Below are 23485 nucleotides of genomic sequence, written 5' to 3'. Positions count from 1 at the left end.
CAGAATAAACAGTCCCCCCAGTGGTAAAAAAAGAAATACATCAGTGATTAAATCATTGAATGTTTAATTTTTTTGATTGCTTGTCATTCATGATGTCTGATCAGCCAAGATTGGTGAACTACTTATGAATGATCAGCCATAAATTGACACCATACGAAGTAAAACCCATATGAGTTCATTTCAACTATCAAAGTGTTTTATCAATGTGTAGGCCGATGCTATTAGAACATGAATACATTTCAAAGAAAACATTTACAGATTACTATTTTAAGTTACTATTTTATGTACTGTATCTGGGCCTGGGTTTACCAGCAGAGTGCAGCATTCAACAACAAGTTGACGAAATCTGGAGGGGAGGACTCTACCACACCACACCTGATCTCATCACCATGCAGACATACAGTTTAAGAACTGTAGAACCGAAGGGAGTTAAGGAATTAAATAGTATACATCATATAAATGTCCTTTGAGGGGTGGGGTGGGAGAGTGCGGGGGGTGTTTATGTGTCTTTTATTATTTAGGCTATTTGTTTGGCTATCTATAAGTTTTAAATTAAATACTAAAAACCTGATTGGTCTTTTTAGATTTTAGGAGGACTTCAGACATTCACTTACAAAGACACAACACACAGACACATGACAGAGACCAGCTGTCCGGCTAACTTATAAATGAACAGGTGATATTCATAACAGTATTTAGGTTGTGTTAAATCATCTTGATAAAGTAACTTATTCAGGTCCTGATATTTATTTTGTGAAAGAATAATCCACTAATACTGATCCATACATTCGTATTTTACTTTGAAGATAACTATCGTCCTTTGCTCATCTGAAGGTAATGAGATATAACTTTTATGACTCACATGCATCTGACGGTGTGGAGCTAGGTGGGGACTGACTGTAATAAATAGATAATAACGCTCCGTTGGAATAGCGGTGCTTGCACTAGTTCCCGCCTACTGTACGTCCAGGGAATGGTTTGTTTGTTTGTCGATCAAAACTTTGCCAGCGTTCATTGGTCAATTCTCTCCAGTAAGGAATGTGAAAGTAAATGTTATGAAGTGAGTACAGATTGTCATTAGACTTCGGGAGACTAGTAAGATTGGCCCACGTTCATGTTCACGTCAACCTTTTCCATCAAGATTGGGAATTATGGTGCGTAGCTTTTAGGATTTCCTTAACAAGTCTTTACACCATTTCATAATGGAACTACAAGAGAAACCGAAATATGGTAAGTTTTCGAGTGTCCTCGAGCAACACAGCAGACCATGTAGACGTGCATCTGTCCTGATTTGTCAGTGAAGTCCATGCTCACTCAATCAAATTTGTCGTTTATATCCAGACAAGCTTTTGTATTACACACAGCCTCTCACGTCATTATTTATTAATACGCAAATTTGACTGTTTCATGGTATCTCAGTTGCATATATTCTCATATGCTCTTATTCATTTCATGTTTTCATGATGTGAGACAAAAGGCAAATTATGAGTTATGATATATCTGTTATCTATTCTGGAGGTTTCAATGCTTCTGATATTTGCAATAGTTATTTTGAGTTGAGAGTTAAGACTATACTTAATTGGTTGTCCTGTCCCAACATAGGGTTTTCATGTCTTGTTGCTGTTACATTCCTCAGAATGGCATGGTAAGCTTGGTATCTACCAGCTGTATGCAGACACAATGTGTAACTCCAAGCTAAGTATAGAAGGGATCATTAAAAAATACCTTCCATATTAAAAATGTCTGAAGTGAAAATTGTGCTTGAGATGTTTTAAATATTTGTGTCTGTACATCTTTTTCAGCAGTTGTAATTGTAATTTAAACATACCCTGTAAACAAGCTTCTTGTGGTGACACACCCAGTTGCATTGTGGTCTTTTGCAAAGGATGGAAAAATGGGCTACAAAAAATTGCTATTCTCAGATGTTATACCTTGGCATACATGTGCAGATATCGTCTAATATTTGATAGGGATTTTGATGATTGTACATCACAGTTACGAGTCAGGAGGTGAAAAGTTACCTTGATGGTTGAATTGTTCGTTTCACGTCCCCCCCTCTCCAGCCATAATGTGCTTTAATGTTTACATCCTGTCTGGTGAACACACCCTTATCCTCTCTCTGTGCATCCCATGATCACTAATTTATTTTCTAAACTCCTATGATTCCTCTCTCTTTCTTTCCTCCCTCCCTCTCTCTCTCTCTCTCTCTCTCTCTCTCTCTCTCTCTCTCTCTCTCTCTCTCTCTCTCTCTCTCTCTCTCTCTCACACACACACACACACACACACACACACATTCTCACACTCTCCCACAACACACAAGCAAGAAGAGAGTTTTCATGGAAAGTCTAAAATGTCACCAACATCTTGCACAAGACTGACTATCTAACAAGACACAAAATATTGCCCCCAAAATGACTCAATTCTTGTTATGACTCAGAAAGTAATGAACAAAGGGAAGTAACGCTACTTGAACAGCAGAAAACATACCCCATCGGTAAATGAATAATATATAGCAATGGCAGGTTATTATGAGGTCATCAACAGCTAGAATGACACAGGGTCCGTTCTTTTTTTTGCCAGCTCATTGTTGTTGTTTTTATCAAACTGCCTGGACTACATAAACAGAGGGTCAGAAACAAAGCATTTAGCGGAAGGGCCAAAATTCCCCACAAGACAATACTCATATTCATATTCAACATCCGCACAGGATCTTTGTCTTTTTTTAATTATTTTTTTACCAGGCAGCCGAGGATAGATCCTGTAGCGTGTAGGCGTATATCTCCCCCTTCCACAACCCAATGTTTTTCAGGTTGTAATTAAGGCTTTCCTCTCTACTGTAGAGCCTCCTATGCAGTATTGGTGGGTGTTGTCCTCCAAACATAGCTAGCAGCTAGGCTAGGCCAAGTTCTCTCTCACATCATGGAGTAATTTCAGGCCATGATAGACCAGGAAGCCTCAATAAGAGGGTCCCAGGCTGGATCACAGCCTGCCTGCAGCCATAAGCAGTCTCAGATGATGTGTAATTAGAATACATAAATAGGAGTGGTTTTGTAACCTGATTCTGAGTCACTCAGATCTTCACTTCAAGAGCCTGACGTTTTTTAGCTCGTCGGGGACATTTATAATTTAGGTTCCCTGTTAGGCTGTTTTGTATCACGGCAATTGCTGTGTTCCCACCCTGACACGTTTCAGTGTGCTAAACAGACAGATGCCCTGCAGAAAAAGAAACATTTTCCTTACTATTAGCCTAATTTCACTCTAATCCACTCACTCACCCAAACAGAGCCAAGTTACTGGTTTGAGCTGGTTGTGCTACAGACAGACAGACAGACAGACAGACAGACAGACAGACAGACAGACAGACAGACAGACAGAAGGCAGTGAAGACTTGGATGCCGTTCGGGTCAGGAAGAAGGTGGAGAACAGAATAGGCTGTCACGGCCAGCCCTTTTAAGAGTTGTGTTGTGTTATGGGACCACGAGGAAGGCTCCGTCTATTTATGTACTGTGCCAGTCGGTCCCAGCTGACCTTCCCTTTCCTGACTGGTCTCCAAAGCTGTTGACCTTGGCTGGGATTCTGCTGCGTTTCTGTCAGTCCTGATGACACAGAAGGTGAAGGCTAGCGCATACACCATACAGACGGAATTAGAATATGACAAATATATACATATAAACATATACATATAAACATATACATATACAATCAGTGGTTAGACAGGGCACTTGCCAGAGTTGCCAACGATGGGCTAGATTGTTCGATTGTTTGTAGAGTCAGATTCTGTGTGTAGTCTCATGGATTTTGTTGTTGTCGACATTCCTTCTGCATTTCAGTGAATGTAATCAAGGTTTTCTCCATTGTTTATGAGTTGGTACTTACAATGCTGCTGAAGCTGTGCTCTATTTTTCTCGCTTATTCTGTAGAGGTAAACTGGCACCAGACACAAAGAGCAACTGTCTCTGAATTTAATTAATTAATTAAGTTTTTAGAGAAGTTTTATCTGTTTAAAAAGTTCACAAGCAAGTGGTGATTTCCCAGACTTCTCCAAATGTCCACTCCTCATTTAGAGACCTTGTTTTGACGGCAAGCTGTCACCAGTACCCTCCTGTTGTTAGTACTGTATATATGCTCGTAACTGTACCTGTCATTGGCCGGGTTTCCCAGATTCGTTAAGAAGCTCTTAACGCTAAGAGCTTCTTAGGAGCGTTCTAAGTGCGTTCTAGAGCGTTCTTAGAATGCTCTTAAGAAGCTCTTAGCGTTAAGAGCTTCTTAATGAATCTGGGAAACCCGGCCATTATCATCTAGTCCAACTGTGAAGACATTAGATGCAAAGAGGTCTGAAGACAGACCACACAAGACACACATCCCATAGACGATGTCTAGGAACTTCATTTTCTGGTTTTGTAAAATGGAAACCGCAGTATCACTACAGCGGCCCCACTGTTGATCATCAGCAGAATGATGTTCACGGTAAGCATTTCTCCACACCACGTCAGCTGTCTGTAAGGAGAGACAGAACGAGACACGAAGGAGAGACTGAGAGGAGAAGGAGAGACTGGGAGGAGAAGGAGAGACTGAGAGGAGAAGGAGAGACTGAGAGGAGAAGGAGAGACTGAGAGGAGAAGGAAAGACTGAGAGGAGAAGGAGAAAGCTGCGGCCATCGGAGCAAAGTACTGTGCTGGTATGCAAGTGATGACATCGTGCCCCTGTTGTCTCTTTCACTTGGTTGGTCACAGGAAACCATCAGTGTACAAACTGGGCCTCAGCCCGTATGTGAACTTAATCTTGTGTATAGACTAGCATTTTGACCTAAAGAATTAGGAGGGCCCTCCATGTGTCTTTCGAAAAAATGATTGGACCCATGTGGTGAGAGGAGAAAAGGGGAGAAAGGAGGAGGGAAAGAGAAGAAGGGTGAAGGGAGTGCTTAAGAGAGGATGGGAGGATGAGTCAGGGCAGAGAAGAAGATGAGTGGACAACTAGGAGAGGGTGTGAGACAGAGAAAAGATGAGGGGAGGAAGAGTGGAGAGGGACAAGAATGGCTGGAATCTCCCCTCAGGAAATTACTGTGAAAAATAAAGACAAAAATACACCAAGGCAACTCTCCCACAGATTTGAGAAGTCCTAAAAAACTAGACATTGTCTAAGGAACTGTCTTCCTGAGACAGATTCTGGAGATGTTGTAGCATTGCTGTTAATCACGACATAGCCACTGACTATTCTTAGGGCTGTAGCAAATATCATTTTCAGTGGAAGTAGCCAACCTTTTCGGCCATTAGCAACATAACCGGGCAGAAACCAAGAAATAGAATTAGCCTAAATCGTTTCAGGCGGGCGATTTTTGTAGATTAAAGATAGGACCAGTGATACAAAACACTGCCAACCGCCCTCCTGCCTTAACAATGAGTCCTACTGCTACTAGTGCTGATGGGCTGTTTTAAGTATAGAAATACAGAATCACCCACTGTCTTCTCCTAAATATCACCCTACAGATACACAAATCACTAGCATGTTGATGAGCTAATATTGTAACCTTTTGTTTCTTTTAAATGTAGACCAGCCTTTATTTTGGCACGGCAGACCACCATGACAACCAGTTTGTGCAGGCAGAGCCGTTTCTAATGTGCTTGACGTCTTCCCAGGAACCTACAGGCAGAGATTCCCCAGAAGTAGAGGTCTAGCGTTGTACTAAAATTAAGAAAAGAAAGAAGTTCTCTTCTCTTGAGAGTGGGTGGAAAGTTGGCCCAGCCCAAAGTGAACCCAGAGCTATAACACAAGAGCCACAATGAAACAGAGCGGCATGGAATGTTTTTCAGATTCATTGCAGATGAACTTTTTAAGCACTGTACCAGAAGTGTTTACTATGCGTTGTCTCAAAACAGACTTGTACTGTACTCGTCTCTCACTGTCCACACAATATCCTCTCCTTACATGCACTGGAAACCACACACATTCAATATTTGACTGCTGATTCAGACTGGTAGAAAGCACCCCACAATGTGGAATCTTCTTCTAGTATGCACCACCAGAAGTTAGAGCTCTATAAACGGGATGTGGTTTGGATTGGTTAAAAAGTGCTAGGCAGGCTGGATTAAACCAGCTGCAGTGTTGTAGCATGGCCACCAGGGGGAGAACACATTGCTGAGACTGGAGAACATGCACACATGGCTTTGTAAAATCTTACCTGACTTTTATAAACTTAAAAAAATAGATATTCTTAAAGTGAAAAGTGCAATTTTCATTTGAGTGGATAAAACAATGACTTTATACCCTTCTACTTTGACAATAATTGTTGGGATACAACAGGTACTACTTTTTAGGGGAGATGATCTGTTAGATTTGCAAGTCAAAATAGAGTGTTGGCTGGGTGAGGTTAATCAGGTAGTTTGACGTCCCGTGCTCAGCTTGTGCGACTGACTTAATTACCAGCACACCTGCATCTCATCAACCACCACCTTATCTTGCAAATTCCCTTGTCGTCAGTTCAACTCACCCAGAAGCACTCGTTCGCTTGCTCGCATGGATTTAGATTGAAAACAGTTCTATGCTAGAGTCCGTGCTTGCGCCGATCCTGCTTTTAAAATCTGAAGGAAAAGTTTCTCTGTTTCGCTCTCGTTTTCCTCAGAGGGGGGAGGGGCGAGCCCGTGTACAAAAACAAGCCATTGTGTTTCCACCCTTCAGCGGCTCTTCCCACCCCTCCCCTCTCTCTGTAGGTGTGCTACCTGCTGGCCCTACGTGGCTGACTCTCTAAAGAGGGCAGGGAAACCGAGAAAGAGAACAGGGTACAAAGACAGGAGTCGAATAGACAAAAGAGGTCTCTGTCGAGTGAAAAAGGGGAAGAGAAAGAGAGAAATGTGAACAGGTGAAGCCGAGGTTTGAGCCAGGCAGCTGTTGGGGGAAGAGCGGAGGGCAGCGTGGAAGCCCTGTGCAGAGCTTCTCAGAACTGGTTGGACAAGTTTCTCAACCTACCTCCCTCCCGCTCTCTCAAACTTAGAGGTGTTTCGAATCGTTCATACTTTTGTACATGGTTGTCTGGAAAGGAAGGGCAGTATTAAAAACATAAGCCTGAACAACAGGAGGAAGGAGAGGGAAAGTCAGTTCAAAGATCAACCCCTGAAAGGAATTCAAGATGCCAGAAGATAACTTTTACGGAAAAAATGGTACAGTAACTTCTAAACTCTTCTATGATGCATGTTGTTTTGCCAGGGCCAAACTATCTTCCCAGTATCTACCTTGTGTACGAACTGTAATGTATCTAGTACTTCATGGTTGGTGTTGCGTGTCTCTTGACAACGCTCATTGACTGGGTTGTTGGCGGGTCTCCCACTCCTGAACAAGATAAACTGTCACTAGCTTGTTGAAGGTGTTGGAGTTACTTGTCCGGTGTATGTAGCTCGGAGGTGTCAGTATCATTGTGTCAGCATGGCTGGCCAGCCTGGGAACGGGCGTGGGCGGATTGCTGGTTGGCAAAGCTGATTGTACAGGTGGACTGAAGTACATTGCAGCCTTTTTATCAGTGTTTTCTCTTTCCTTAATCAAATAAGGCTGTGTGTGTACACATTGATTAAGCCCAGTTAAAAGGTGCCCGGTACCCTCATTTACTGTGATCTGTGCTAGCTATGGGGCTAGGCTAGCATGTGCATGTATCTAACATGGCTTGGTCTTCTTAACTCACTCGGAGCAACTCAGACTATCATCCCGATAAGCCACACATTCTCTCTCTCTCAGCATCTCCCGGCCTGTGTGGAGGTGAGCTACTGAGCTTGCCCAGTGGAGTTAGGTTGTGTCCAGGAAACGCATGACTGCATTAGGGGATGCATTAACGTCGGCCGTGTGCATTATTAATGACCCATGACGCCACACAGAACATCATGCATCGATATCCAGAGTCTAGAGGCCTGGGACTGTGTGTGTGTGTGTGTTTGGGGGGTGGAGGGGGGGTGGTGGTGTGTGTGGGTTATGGTCTCATCAGTGGGCTGACAATAGGAACTGAAAGTGATCACCATGACACCATTCTTGTTCTTTGAGGTCTAAATTTCAGTTTGGGATACATTTCCACCCTCTGCTCTAGACTCAGGGCAGATCATTGCTTTTGGCTTGTGCTATTCCTGCAGTATAATGATGATAACTGAACTAAAACTACGCTGATGTCACATCCTTCTAATCTCTCCGGAGCGAAGCCTCTGCCTCGGTGTTTGTTGATAGTTGTGATGGTTGTTGTAGTCCATAAAGTTTACCGAATAAGTCAAGGCTTATGTCAGTTACTTTACCTGACACGAACCTGGATTTTCTTCCCCTGAACTCGCTTCATGGAAAAGGCCTCGGGTGGCCAGGTGTCTTACTGCAACAGGACGCTCCTAGTGACTGTAGGTTCCAGCTGGTGACGGCTGAACCCAGACACGCAGATTTCTCAGACTCTGGACTTCTATCACTGACAGATGGGGCTTCTCCTCAGTTAACAACCACCGTTGTAGATTTGGGCGTGTTTTTATATTGTACCATCAGCCAGTCCCAGGTTGAGTTGTTTTGGTCTCTGGACTGGTCGTCTCGCCGTCTGAGGATTATATTTTTTTGGGAGGGAGAGGTCATAGAAACTTTAGCCATATACTGGTGTTGCTGACCTCAAGTGGTTGCAGGGTGGTACTGCAGGATTACATGCTGCATAGTGGGTGCTTAGTCACCAGGGAGGAATCTCTGGTTGCCGGGTGTGTCTGTGTTACCCTAGAGCGACGGATGATCTGACTGCCTGGGGGAGGAGAGGGGGGGTGGGGTGGGGTAAAGGGAAGGATAGCATATTTGAAGCATTTACGATTCCCGTGAATCAGGCCTAACTGTAACATCTATGTTTTTGTCATGCTCATTCATTTATGCTCTCGAGTACTTGAGATTCAAAGTTATTTGGCAGCCATTATGACACACCAAGGAGGGTATTAGGAGTAGAATGCACGGGTTACAATCTCATTCACCGTTCACAAGACAAGTCTTCTAAACATGTTTTTTTTTATTCAAGCTGTTTCAGAGGAGTAATTCTCATGACACTACTGTTTTGTGTGTACAGGTGAACCAAGAAAATATGACCCCACTTTCAAGGGCCCCATCTATAACAGGTGAGAACATTTAATGTTAGTTCCCTTCAATGACGTCGGCCCCCACAGCACTGCTGCCTTGACCGAAGCACGACTGATCTCTCTGTCCTCCACTCTCCAGAGGCTGCACTGACATCATATGCTGCATCCTCTTCATCATCGCCATACTGGGCTATGTTGCTGTGGGTATACTTGGTAAGGACCTTAACCAACCCCTTAAGATCTTGTGGGACCTGAGATCTGGGACGCTGAATGGGCGATGTGATGTCATTTCCTCGTTGTTTCTTGGCAATAACCACTGTAATTCTGTGCACGTATAGTCCTTGATCATTTGCTGCACTTAGGATGTGCACATTTCTTCGGATAAAGGCATGTGTGAAGTGAATAAACCTCATAGTTTGAATGTAAATCCCTACAGTATGTGTTTAGGAACCTGGACTAACTCTAGTAGTGGCAGTTCCTCTCTTACATTTACATTTAGTCATTTAGCAGACGCTCTTATCCAGAGCAACTTACAGTAAGTACAGTGACATTCCCCCCGAGGCAAGTAGGGTGAAGTGCCTTGCCCAAGGACACAACGTCATTTGGCGCAGCCGGGAATCAAAGCCCGAATCCCTAACCGCTCAGCCACCTGACTCCCCTCTTGTTATAAGTCAAACGTCCAGCTGTCTCTCTGGGTGGTAATGACCCCCTTGTGTCCTCTGCTGCCCCCAGCCTGGTCTCAGGGGGACCCCAGGAAGGTGATCTACCCCACGGACAGCAGAGGGCAGTTCTGTGGGCAGGTCGGCACCCCTCTGGAGTAAGTCATCCCAGGACACTGAGCAGTATGAGGAAGCACATTTCTTTGGGGATTCTCCGAAAATCTGTGTGTGTGTGTGTGTGCGCTACCCTCTTTCTGTGCGTGTTTGTGCTTGTATTTGCGTGTGCTGATTGAGATGTGTTTTGTGTTATTTCTGCAGTCAGAAGCCCTTTTTGTTCTACTTCAACATCATGAAGTGTGCCAGTCCCTTGGTACTGCTGGAGTTCCAGTGTCCGACCACACAAGTAGGTCCACCCGCACCTCACCCAATCTCTATCTTCTTATCGTCATATTATTTGTCCAAACAACTCCTCCATGGTTTACATTTTTACATTTAACTTTATTCATTTAGCAGACGCTTTCATCCAAAGCGACTGCCAAGAGAGAGCTTTACTAAGTGCATAGGTCACTGATAATAACAACAAGATAGCCCCAAAGCATTGCGGGTAGCCAAAGCAAGAAGCACACGTTGTGAACAACCAAAATAAGTGGCAAAAGGAAGAACCATAAGAGCATGTAGTTAAACAAGTTAAAATTTAACAACATGAATCGCTAAGTGCAAGTGTACCTGTAGAAAAGCAAGCAACAGTAAAAATAAAATAAAAAATAAGATTAACTAACTGGTTATTCCCAACAATTTATAAATCAGTCAGATGGCTGAGCGGTGAGGGAGTCGGGCTAGTAATCCGAATGTTGCCGGACCGATTCCCCGCTGTGCCAAATGACGTTGTGTTGGGCACGGCACTTTGCCTACTTGTCCCCTGTAATTACTGTAAGTCGCGCTGGATAAGGGCGTCTGCTAAATGACTAAATGTAAATGGCCGGGTTTCCCAGATTCGTTAAGAAGCTCTTAACGCTAAGAGCTTCTTAAGAATGTCCTGAGAGCCTTGTAGAGCGCTATTCGAACGTTCTTAAGAAGCTCTTAGCGTTAAGAGCTTCTTAACGAATCCGGGAAACCCGGCCAATGTCTGTAGTGGACTGATCTTTCTTCACTGTTTTCTGTGACTTTCCCCCAGATGTGTGTGGAGAAGTGCCCTGATAAGTTTATGACTCTCGTCAAGGCCTACGTCAACAAAGAAGAATTCAAATATTACAAGAACTTCTGCCAGGAGGGGTTGACTGACGCAATGGTGCTTAAAATGCCAGGAATCTGTCCTTGCCATGGCTTTCAAATAATCTAATTTCATGGACTCGGATAAATGCTTGAGGGAAAATGTGTTAATTTCCAAAACGATGTTGCCCTGTCTGTCTGAAGAATTTAAATCAATGTTTATATAATGATCTGAACCAGTGTCTGAGAATGTAGTCTTGCCCCTTGGCCGTGTGTTTCAGACTGTCCCAGAGATCCTGAAAGCTGGCCTCTGTCCTGCCATGTTGACTCCTAGCAAGCCCTGTAAGTCTACCGTCTGTCCCTCCAACCTTTACATACAGTAAATCCCACATCACTAACCCTAACCCACATCCCTAACCCACATCACTAACCCTAACCCACTTCCCTAACCCACATCACTAACTTCCTCACATTACTGTGAGTAATCACTCATCCTAGTTCACTCTGGTACCCTTTGTGTGTATTCAGAATGTCACATGCTGGACAACAAGAAGAGATGTTTATGAGGCTTGTTGTGCTTGTTGCCTCAATGCTCAGTGTTTTTTTTCTTCCCATTTCTATTCCTACGCACACGCGCGCACACACAGTCACACGGAGATGCTTCCCAGCCCTCAGCCAAAAGGGAGGCGAGATCACCGTGGGAAACAGCTCCCATTTTGACGACGGCTCGGGGACAATGAGAAACGCCAAGGACCTGGTGGCAGGGGTCAAGTAAGCTCACTGGTGGGAGTGTGGAACCATGGGCCACTGCTCACACTGGAGGGATTCCCTCCCTCCCTCCCTCCCTCCCTCCCTCCCTCCCTCCGCTTATTTTGCTGCCGTGGCACCCCAATACTCCCCCACGTATCCCATCCTGCTGTGGCTTTTATAAGAGTCCTGCGATGTGAATGCGTCGTCGTGTGTTCCTGTAGGAACGCCACGGTGGTGATCGAGGCGCGCCAGGTGGCCATGAAGATCTTTGAGGATTACACTCACTCCTGGTACTGGATCCTCATGTAAGGGGCTCTACCGCGTTCTCAGTGTGGCTCACTTTGAATTGACCTTGCCGGCGAGTAACACAATCTTCAACTGTAACGCAGGTCTCTCTCCCTGTCCCCTCCTCTCTTCTCCTCACTCCAGAGGCTTGGTCATCGCCATGCTCACCAGCCTGCTGTTCATCGTCCTCCTGCGCTTTCTGGCAGGCATCATGGTCTGGGTGATGATCGTCATGGTGATCCTGGTCATAGGATACGGTAAGCTGGCCAGGTTGCTCCTGGGTGGCTCTATTAAACATGTTTATGTTACGGAGTAGCAGGTGAAGTCTCACTCCTGATACGGACCCTTTAAAAAAAATAAAAAAAAAAAAAAAAAACGTGTCTCCCCCTTGTGGCCTCCGCTTGTGTTGCGGGTTAGGCATTTTCCACTGCTCCATGGAGTACGTCTCCTTGAAGGAAACTCCTGGTTCAGACGTTACACTGCAGGACCTGGGATTCCAGACGGACTTTGCTGTCTACCTCCAGATCAGACAGACCTGGCTGGCTTTCAGTGAGTAGAATCTTTCTGTAACCTGTACCAAAACCCCCGCTTTACCACCTGGCAACCTCCTCTAAATCTTACTGAACTGAAAAGTTGACATTTTTGGAAAACGTCTTTGTTGTGATAACTTTATGTTAACCAAGACAACAAAACCTGTCAATGTCTTTGACAACTTGACTCTCGCCTCAGTTTGTCCATCTTTAGATTGTTTTGGTGTGAGTTTTTGAAATATTGGCTGTGGAGATGTCTGCCACCTTTAGAATATAATGGAACTAGATGTGGTGGTGCTCAAAGCAACAAAAAAAATAATAATTGAAAAACTCATCTGCAAGGTCTCTTTCCAGAAATCATGACCCGGTTAACCTAGATAATCCACAGACCTTGTGAGCAGTTCCACTATTTTGTTTCTGCCAAACGACACTTGCCAATCGTATCACTGTGCTGAAGCAGGCGTGCATCCACTAATGGATGAGAGGCTTGTGCAGGGGTGTAGTTCGGTGCAATGTCAAGTTGTCGCAACGAAGACAGTGACAGTTTGTTGTCTTGGTTCAGTTGTCGTAACAAAGACATCCCAATGCCATTGTTACATAAAAATAGCCTTACTGTAAGTCGCTCTGGATAAGAGCGTCTGCTAAATGACTAAATGTAATGACAACAGTCATAAACACCCAGAGATTCATCCAGGCCATGTTGGAGATTAAACAATCTCTCTTTCTCCCTCAATCTCTCTTTCTCCCTCAGTTATCATCCTGGCCATCGTGGAGGTTGTCATCATCCTCCTGCTCATTTTCCTCAGGAAGAGGATCCTCATTGCCATCGCCCTCATCAAAGAGGCCAGCAGGTCAGGACACAACCAGACAGTGTGTCTGCTACTCTGGTTGTAAAGCCCATTAGGAGGGGGGGGGGGGAAATGGCAGGGTCTGGAGTGGTTGACTTCAAACTGGATTTGACTGGCTGGGGATGGAGAATGGATTGATAAAACTTGCTGATGAGGGCGTTTTAAGAACAGAAGCTCCTTGAGAAATGGAAACGTGGCCAACTGGAGCTTGTCGACGGTCTGGTCACGTGGAGGTCCTCCTGATTGGCTCGCTTGTTGATGGTCTGGTCACGTGGAGGTCCTCTTGATTGGCTCGCTTGTTGATGGTCTGGTCACGTGGAGGTCCTCCTGATTGGCTCGCTTGTTGATGGTCTGGTCACGTGGAGGTCCTCTTGATTGGCTCGCTTGTTGATGGTCTGGTCACGTGGAGGTCCTCCTGATTGGCTCGCTTGTTGATGGTCTGGTCACGTGGAGGTCCTCTTGATTGGCTCGCTTGTTGATGTGTTTGTGTTTTGATTTCAGGGCCATAGGGCACGTGATGTCATCTCTGTTCTACCCTCTCTTCACCTTCGTCCTCCTGGCGATGGTCATCGCCTACTGGGCCGTCACCGCTGTGTATCCTTAATCACCTGGGAAATCGAGTCATCTGAGTAAGAACTACATCACTATGGAGATGTATTGCAGTCGCTTCATGTGCACAGAGTAAAGGAAAAGCCCTGTGTACCCATGTTTGAAGTTACTGGTTTAGGACCAAGATGCCATCTGATATTTTGCTGCCCCACGCCTGAACTGGCGCCGGATGGTCAAGTGTCGGGATTTGTAGTTTTATGTCCTTCCTGAAGTAGTCCTTGACAGCCCCGTCCAGTTTCCTATCCACGTCTAACGAGCCCATCTATAAGGTGTTCAACGAGACGCAGTGTGATTACTCCAGACAGAACTGCGACCCAGCTGTAAGTCCCACCGCTGCCCGATACTCACTTTCACGTGTGTCCCGTCTCGTCTCCCTCGACTGGCTCCCTTATCGCTCCTTCTCTTGTTCGTTCATTCTCTCCTCCTCCCAGAACTTCACCACCTCTGCCATGAAGGCCAGCTGCCCAGACTCCCAGTGTCTGTTTGCCCTGTACGGTGGCGAGACGCCCTACCACAAGTACCTGATCGGCCTGCAGTTCTACAATGTCTTCCTGTTCTTCTGGTGCGCCAACTTTGTCACCGCGCTGGGTCAGATGACCCTGGCCGGAGCCTTCGCCTCCTACTACTGGGCCTTTGTCAAGCCTGACGACATGCCAGCCTTCCCCGTCTTCGCCTCTCTGGGGAGATCTCTCAGGTGTGTGTGTGTGTGTGTGTCTGGGGAGATCTCTCAGGTGGATACGTTTTTATCGGGGGGTGTCTCAGGTGTGCGAGTGGATCTCTCAGGTAGGTGTGTGTGTGTGTGTGTGTGTTGTAGATACTGTAACACCTATGTTCTGGCCAGGTACCACACGGGATCTCTGGCCTTTGGTTCTCTGATCCTCTCCATCGTCCAGGTCATCAGGGTTCTGCTGGAGTACCTGGACCACAAGCTCAAAGGTTGGTCAGTCTGCCTTGGGCACAGCGGGACAGACCATCACACATTGATTGACTATTCATTGAGTGGTTGACTTTATTTATCCAACACTGGGGACATTTCAGCAGCCAATTTAAATGGATGCTAATAATATAAAATGTTGGACATCTTTGTCGTATTAAGGGGAAATGTAATGAACTAATATGTTCTGTGCCGAGTTACTGTTTCTTTTTGCCTGCTGTTTGTCTCTTCAGGAACAGAGAACAAGTGCACTAAGTTCATACTCTGCTGCCTCAAGTGCTGCTTCTGGTGTCTGGAGAGATTCATCAAGTTCCTCAACAGGAACGCCTACATTATGGTAGCCTCTCATCGCCAAACAAACTGTTCCTTCTATTACTAGAGTGGATCCAACTGTAAACCACTATGCTTGTGAGCTATTGTGGATGCAAATGTTGTTACGTTTAGACATTTAGCAGACGCTCTTATCCAGAGCGACTTAGTACTACTGGAGCAGAGTGTACTCAGCTCTCACTGTGGAGGAGAGGAGAAGGGAAGGTCCCTAGTTTTGAAAGCCCCAAGTTCTCATCTAGTCTTTCTGCCACCCCTCAGGTAGCGATATATGGCAAAAACTTTTGCGCGTCTGCCAGTGATGCCTTTTTACTCCTCATGAGGAACATGATCAGGTGAGTGAGGTCCCGTGTGAGTCTGGAGTGTGAGGGGGGGGGGGGGGGGGGAAATGGCAGGGTCTGGAGTGGTTGACTTCAAACTGGATTTGACTGGCTGGGGATGGAGAATGGATTGATAAAACTTGCTGAGGGGGGGGGGGGAGGGGGGAAAGAGTTCCATCACCGAGTCCTGTGATACATTTGACGTTTGACACCTCAGGGTTGCCGTCCTGGACAAGGTGACAGACTTCCTGTTGTTCCTGGGTAAACTGCTCATTGTGGGCCTTGTGGGTAAGTCAGCCATAATGACTTGTTTTTAGGTAAGCCATAAACCCCCAAAATAAAAAATAATCCAAAGCCATAAACCAACCTTGAACTTCCAAGTCCTCTAGTTTGACCATTACGTCTTGTATATGTAATAATAATGATCCATAAAGGAATCGCTGCTCATTTTGAAGTACATATCTAAGACCGGTTCTCCCTACTTCTTTTCCCAGGAATCTTTGCATTCTTCTTCTTCTCTGGGAGGGTAAAGGCGTTGGAAAACACAGCCCCCAACCTGCACTATTACTGGGTGCCTATCCTGGTAAGTTGGCGGCCTTAAGTCGACACAACGCTGGCAACAATTTTCACATACAGCGACAAGAAGCAACGAAATCGCAAAAACAATTCCACCGCGTTAACCCGGAACGGAGCGAAAAGACAAATATCCAGTATACTAATGGGGCGTGGACGGTTGGGAGTGGTTTGTGACGTTTCTGTCCGTCCACAGACTGTGGTTGTCGGGTCCTATCTCATCGCCCATGGGTTCTTCAGCGTGTACGCCATGTGTGTGGACACTCTCTTCCTCTGCTTCTGTGAGTATCACCATGACGACCCCTCTCTGTGTTTCACCGCACATGTATACTGTACACATGGCATGCGGATGTGACGTGACGTAGAGGAGGAGGTGAGGGGTTCTACAGGAGAGGAGCAGATACAAGAAAGGTCAGGTTTGAGGAACGCAGGGGGTTGTAGTCTTCTCGTACCGAGTTCAGACAAGTCACGAGTTCAGACAAGTCACAGTCCAGTACCTCCCGCAAGTTGAGCTGAAGTCCGTTACATTTGCAGAAATGTACTGTTCTGGGCTGGCTTCACATCATGGTAAACTTTACAAATCAGTTCAACTACATGTGCTCTACTATCGAGTTCATGTTTATTGTAAATTAGAACACGTTATGGTGATCTTTTGCTAACTTCTTGAAGGTGTGATTGCATGGAGGTGGACTGTCTCTGCTCACAATTGCATGATTGGGTCTTTTGTAATGCTTTACTGCTACATCAGCACAGTTATTGTGTACTAATGTGGCTGAATGGTGACCTGAGCTCAATGGTAACTTGCTAATTATTGGTGATTTGGGTGTTTTGGCAAAACCTAAAATGCATGTGGGATGCTTTCGCTTGAGATTTTGACTTTCTCTTTCTCTCTTGTTTCTCTCTCCCTCAAATCAACATTCCTCCATTTATCCTCTCCGCCTCAATATTTCCCTTCCCTCTAACCCACTGTCCTTGTCTTGGTTTTAAATAATCAATCTGCCCATCCCTTAACCACGAAACACACCCCCATCCCCGATTTTATTTTGAAATGACTCACACGCACACACAACGGCAACTTTAAAGGCGAGGACCTGGAGAGAAATGACGGTTCGGCGGAGCGTCCATATTTCATGTCGGCGACCCTCCATGACATCCTGTGGGAGAACAAGGCTCCTGAGAACGGGGATCAGGAGGCCTCGTTACCCCTGCGGTCCGACAGCCTGGAGGTCCAGCTGCAGCTTCAGGAAGGGAAGGAGGAGGAGGACACGGGTTAACTGGAGGAGTTAGAGCAGAGACGCTGTTGACGGGCAGAACGAGGTCTCGTGGCGGAGGGCTTCTAGTCCACTCGAAATACCTTTTTTTTTTTTTTTTTTTTTTTGTAGGAGTCGTCAGAAGTGCATAGAGACGTTTTAAAGCATTTGGACTGTAGAGGGAAGACGCTGTAGATGAATCGCAGGCTGTTGTCAAATGGTGTTTGAAGTCTTTTCAAGGACTGTATATTGAGGTTTGCTTAAACCTTGAACTGTAGGAGGTGCTCATGTCTTAATCCCGGTCCTACCTGAAGCCAAGTCATGTGCCTCATTTATAAACGTCCAGCTAAAATAATGTAATTTATGGTTTACAGATGACTATAGCACTTATCGATATTAATATGTGGTACAACTTGAACAACGTTAAGTGCACTTTTATTTCTCAAGACCGATTCACTGCTGGCTACAGTCATTAAGTGATCGTTTTGTATCCTTTGGTACCTTCCTGATAGAGATGGTCGTCAGGGTAACAGCTCTATGTGAGAGTCTATCGAAATCAATCCAGTCTAATATAACACCTCTTGACTTGCAAAGACTGCCTGTCGACGCAAGCGCTTTATCACCCTGGTTTTTAAAAGGCACAGTCTTCATTGTAGCACTGTGTCACTAACAATGTCAAATGAGCCTTAAGTTGTTGCCTTCCCTCCATCCGGTTGAGCAGACATGCAAAACTAGGTGCCTCGTGCCTCAAGTCCACGTTTTACAGGGTAGTTCCAGTAAATATAGTCGACCAGAAACCACAGGACGGCACAGCCCAGCCTGACTACTGTAGGATCGTTTATTGTGAAAAAGTATATTTAAAGAGGAACAGTTTGTTGGGGAATTCATCTCTGTGGTAGAGCTTTCATACTGAATCGCCTCCTTTTCCTCTGTGCCGTCTCTGCATGTTAGTAGTCATGCTTCTGATCACTTCAGGATTAAAGATGGTTTCCATTTCCTGATTCTTCCACTCCTTTTTTTTTCTGTGTTCTAAATGTGGGGGGACCAGATGAATGGGAGATCCTATCAGAATTGTCTAGATGTTTTCCCATACAGTTACTGTAACCCTTCATAGGCTGGATTCACACCAAGGCAGGTGAATGTTTGGATGCATGTTGACTGTTTACAGCTGTAGAGAACTGTTTCCATGTTATGACATATGCTGTCTTCCACATGGCTATTTGCATCTGATCTGGCCTTTGTTGTAGATGTTTGACATGAAAGACTGATCTTAAGTGCCTAATTATACGTTTGTGTTCTTCAGTGGAGGACCTCGAGAGGAACGACGGCAGTGCAGAGAGACCATACTTGATGTCCGAAAGCCTCCTCAAAGTTCTGAAGAAGACGAACAAGGCGGAGCCTGCGGAGTAGATCGCCCCTCTGGGGATGGAGGTGTGCATGGGAGGAAGGAAAGTCGGGCTGATGCCCATATTGGTTCGAGTTTGAAATTCCAAATGTAGTGGAATATGCCTTTTTTAAAGCCGGGATTTAGCCAAAACTATTGTGCTGGAACACTTGTGTCATTGTGTATGTGAGATCAGTAGTGTCATGTGTCCACACCTGCACATCAGGGCCGTCCCCTCCCCTCTGGTTGTGTAAATGTTCCCAAATGTAGTTTAAGCCAGAGCTGCATCCGAGCCAGGGTGTTTTATCAGGTGTTTTGAATTTGCCTCGTAGTCGTTTTTTAGGATTTAAATATATTTGACGCCTCATGTACTTATGACAATCTGTATGGTTAGTGTTTGATCTCACTTTCTCAAATATCGGCACAAATATTTGAGGTACAGGTATTTTTATGTGGAATATTGTTTTGGAGTGAGTTACATGAAGGCGGGCGAAGAACGAATATAGATTATATACACACATACTGCAAGTCTGCACAGAAAAGGTCTCGTTTCTGTCAGTTTTTGATAATGGAACTTGAATACTATGCAACTGTTTCAATGAATACTAAAGAATGCTTTTGTCAATATTACCAATTCCTTTTTATTTTAATTTTTTCCAAAGCTGTTTATAGTCAAGCATATTGGCATCTCTATATTTATCAGCAACCTTAATGCCTTCTCTCTATACCAGCTCCTGAGGATACCATTACGTGTCCGCAAACATAAAAATATACCTTTTCTCTCAAGGGCTTTTAAGCACAGTTTGAAGCAGTCTCTTTGTGTGACATGTGTAAACTTATCCAGGAAAGCATGCATTGTAAAATTAACCTGTGGTATTTGGCATGCAAGTGTGTTTCTATAAACTAAAATAAAAATGTTTTTTTTTTTTACATAAACCTGTTTGGACTGGCATTTTGTGTGCAGGGAAAGCAACCTTTTGTTTTCTACTTATCCACCACAAGGAGGCGCTCATAGTCAATTATTTAATGAAATACAGCTAATCAGTTCTGATTTGGAGCACACCCGTTCTTTACTCTGCTCGTAGAGATAAACTACATTGCCATTGTCAAGGCCCAGAGGAGAGTTCACAAAGACGTCTGCTCACTGCGGTTCCATTACAGTAGACTTGGGTTCAATACATTGAAAGATTGCTGCCCCTAAAATCTTTTGATTTAAGTATTCACTCATACAGAATATGAGAGAAGTTTGATTTATCTTTGATGAGCAAATCAAACATGAAACAAATGTATAGGCTCCAGGGGCCATATGTAAACAATGTCTAAATTCATTCAGGGGGTAGAGAGGGTCAAACACTTGTCGCAAGGTTGGTAGTTGGATCTCTGACTCCTCCTGGCCATGTGTTGAACAATACTGAACCCCTAGTTGCTCCTGATGGGCAAAACATTTGAACCGCTTTCAGTGCCACTAAGGCACAAACGGTCTGTGTAAATGCAGTTCCGTTTACAGTTTTTCTGTCTGCGAATGGAGAAAGCTGAAAATCTCAAGTTCGTCTGAGATTAATATCTCACTGCGCGGTCGAGCGGTATGTTTGTAAACTCATATTTGACCATTCATGGCTGTTGAGACACTCATAACTCATCCGCTGTTGAGGAGCAAATGAAAACATAAATGTCTCGATGAACCCATTCTGCACGTCATTCCTTCTGCGATGTTGTCGTTGAACATGTGGGCCCAGGTCTTCTTTAGCTGTGGAGATGAGATGAGGCACCTCCACACCTCCCCCAGGCTGCCTCTGTCTCTGCCTCTGGAGTCTCGCAGGGAGACCTTCCTCGGCCGGATCTGTGCTGATGATCACGGAGCTGACGAATCACCTCCTCGCGTTTCTAAAGATGCAGTAGCCAATCTTTATCTGTCACTCGTGGCAGTTGCGTGACTTTGACCCCCGCCTGGCCGTCCTCCAACTCCAGAGGTACACACCTACAAGCTGACTGAAGATAGGCTTTCTAAGCATGTCCCTCATTGTTAAAATGTAGTTGAGGAATTGATTGACAAACAGATTAGTGTCCTTGTAAAGTAGTCATCCTGTCCTCTAGCTTTAGATTCTTGAAAATTTGAGTACAATTTCCACAACCACGGCTTCCATTCTCAGAAACTGTATCTGATGATGGTTGGGGTCATGACTCGTGTTTTCCTTTGGGATTCTGCGATAGAGACTTTCCTTCACCCACAGAAAGATCTTTGTGTTTTAATAGCTTGTAGCCGGAAAGGTCAGGTCTTGCTGTCCTATCTGTAATGTAATTAACAGTTTTTCCACCCCAAATCACTTAAAAGCTACAGTTGTGGTGCAGTCTTGCACAGCAGCAAACATTTGTGTCTTCTACAGCACACAAGGTCTCAAGAGAATGTCACAAGACTGTGTTTTTCTCTAGAACGTCACAGCCCTCAGACAGCACAATAACAGGGTGTTCAGCACGGGAGAGGACTCTAAAACCTACCCTGGAGGGGCCAGCCTATTCCAGCTCAACTTAACCCCCCTCACTGCACCATAATGAGAGTGTGCTCACTGTCATTTGCTCTCACCCGTAAATCCTGCGGGGGATCTGAACTGTGTAGGTCGGTGCTTGTCGGCTTACAGAGAATCATGACAGCATCGGCGTGGTTCTTACGCAACGCCTGTGTTGACGTGTTTGCGCCCGTTTTGATGTGTGCGGCAGCGCATTGTGTGTCTGAGTGTGTGCGTTTGGGATTAAGCGGTGACAAGAAGGGGATTTTAAGCAGAGATGCAGGCTTGCTGATGGTGTCGTGTCTGAGTGTCTGTGGAGGTTGCTCAACGGTGGGGTGGATTCCTGTTGTTCAGCTCCTGGCTGGGCTGGAGGGACCAGGGTCGCGGCGGGAGCAGACCTTCAAAGACGAGTCGCGATGCCCCAGACAAGGCCGGCTCGCTCCCGGCACCAAGGTCAAGCTGCTGCACTCCTCAAATGTAGAAATTGTGTCAGTGTACAAAACTGTGAAGGATGATAAAAATGTGCTGACTTGACACCCATTGGCATGCTCATAAGGAAGAGTGATAGAAATTTGCGGGGTAGGGGGGGTGCAAATGCTTTCAAATGGTGGAGGTCAGAACATGTGTATGAGGAACTATTACATAAGGTTTGGTCTCTTTTGGTAGACATGGGCATGTGTACAATATATATGGGTCCTGTTTATGTTATGTACTGATATGACAAATGTCATGAAACAAGTAGTAAGAAGTACAATTCACGGGAAAATTCACATTGACGCAAGTTCCATGACTACATTCCTCTCAAACGCTCTTTTGATTGATCTTCACAGTTTAGAATTGTTCCTCAAGAAATAATGTCTGACATTCTGGAAAGAGGCATTCCACTGCATGGTTCACTGCCACAGGTCACTACTGCATGCAGACACCAAGTGACGCGCATTCAAAATCACCCCATGCAGGCACAGCACAGATCACCTTGGATTAGATGTCCATCAATTGTCTGACAGCTGGCAAAACCAAATCAGGTTGGGCTGAGGATGCAGAAGGCGAGAATCTGACGTCCACCCGTGCTTGATGATTGGGCGCATCAGAAGGGAGACAAACATCCCTGGTTAGAAGTAACAGAAACAGGAACATGGACTTGGCACAGGAAGAGGTCTGAAAAGCATTGAGACAGCCGCAGCTGCAGACGTCATAGATAACTGGCTCAGCGAGACTTGCACACATCCTGGTGGAATCTGGGTGTGTCTCAAAATCAGGTAGTTAGGTGGCTGAGCGGTTAGGGAATCGGGCTAGTAATCAGAAGGTTGTCGGTTTGATTCTCCGCCGTGCAAAATGATGTTGTGTCCTTGGACAAGGCACTTCACCCTACTTGCCTCGGGGGAATGTCCTTGTACTTATTGTAAGTCGCTCTGGATAAGAGCGTTTACTAAATATAAATGTAAAATTAAGCTGAGAGGCTTGGAGATTTGGAAATACGAAGCAATGCAGGATTAGTAGCGCCAATATCACAATAATCATATCAGTAATACAACAAAAGTACAATACTTAATTCTTTCAGCTTCGGACTCTACAGCCACAAAGTGAGGGAGAGTCAAATAAGGGGGTCGCGTCACCCTCGGTAAACAACCCCAATCCAAAACAGCTGCCCATCTTCAACAGCAGTGTTTTGCATCTGGATGAAATCAAGGGCGTGTTTGTGAGCCAGGTACATGGTGAGACACTGGGCAGCATGTCAGAAGGTCAGGTATTTGACCTCGCTGACGAAGACCTGCCTCCATCTCCGTCATGATGTTTGCATGTACATGAACGGGTTGTTCTGGGGTGAACCTCAAACACAATGAGCTCCTGAGGAATTAACAAGGAAGAGTGGAGCTGTTGCCAGGTGTTTAAGATATTTAGCCCAAGGTGACTAAAACCACCAATCTGGATCAGTAGCTAAACCTTTTCCGACAAGCAAATCATGGTTTGAATGTTTCAAAATGTGGAACAGGTAACCATGTGATTGGCTTGTTCTCATGTCAGGGAAGTGAGACAGACTGTTGTCCAATCACAGCTGTTTGAAGAATTATATGGTCCAGTAAGGTTGAGTCATGTGGTGTTCATAAACTGTGTGTGTGGCGTGTGTTTGAAATGACACTATGAATGGGCTCCTCTTAGACATCGGAACACTGAAAACTAAACAAGAGGTTGAAATCACAGCAGAATGTGCTAAACAGCTCCAAATAATGTATTTCTGTC

The 23485-nt window shown here is 45.1% G+C and overlaps 1 protein-coding gene across 9 annotated transcripts; it reads left to right on the top strand.

The window, feature by feature from the left end:
- The first annotated feature begins 1042 nt into the window (after positions 1-1042).
- LOC146253953 (choline transporter-like protein 2) lies at positions 1043-19692 on the top strand. 9 transcript variants are annotated; one of them, XM_084676809.1, is made up of 24 exons: positions 1049-1230; positions 1603-1645; positions 9053-9101; positions 9202-9275; positions 9795-9879; positions 10040-10124; positions 10896-11009; positions 11212-11272; positions 11578-11701; positions 11902-11985; positions 12110-12222; positions 12383-12514; positions 13247-13346; positions 13845-13937; positions 14188-14272; positions 14384-14646; positions 14794-14888; positions 15120-15223; positions 15475-15548; positions 15751-15821; positions 16028-16116; positions 16303-16387; positions 17190-17423; positions 18660-19692. In XM_084676809.1, exons 1-23 carry the CDS (start codon positions 1228-1230, stop codon positions 17378-17380), a joined length of 2217 nt encoding a protein of 738 aa, XP_084532935.1. In that variant the 5' UTR covers positions 1049-1227; the 3' UTR covers positions 17381-17423; positions 18660-19692. The 9 variants fall into 9 exon arrangements, with proteins under 9 accessions (XP_084532937.1, XP_084532940.1, XP_084532935.1 ...); XM_084676811.1 differs by lacking the exon at positions 1603-1645 and having other exon boundaries at positions 1043-1230; XM_084676812.1 differs by lacking the exon at positions 17190-17423 and having other exon boundaries at positions 1054-1230.
- The last annotated feature ends 3793 nt before the right edge of the window (positions 19693-23485 follow it).

The sequence above is a fragment of the Hypomesus nipponensis genome, chromosome 17 (genome assembly GCF_054491055.1).
Source record: "Hypomesus nipponensis isolate SF chromosome 17, ASM5449105v1, whole genome shotgun sequence".
NCBI lineage: Eukaryota > Metazoa > Chordata > Actinopteri > Osmeriformes > Osmeridae > Hypomesus > Hypomesus nipponensis.
This window is presented reverse-complemented; position numbering and strand designations above follow the sequence as displayed.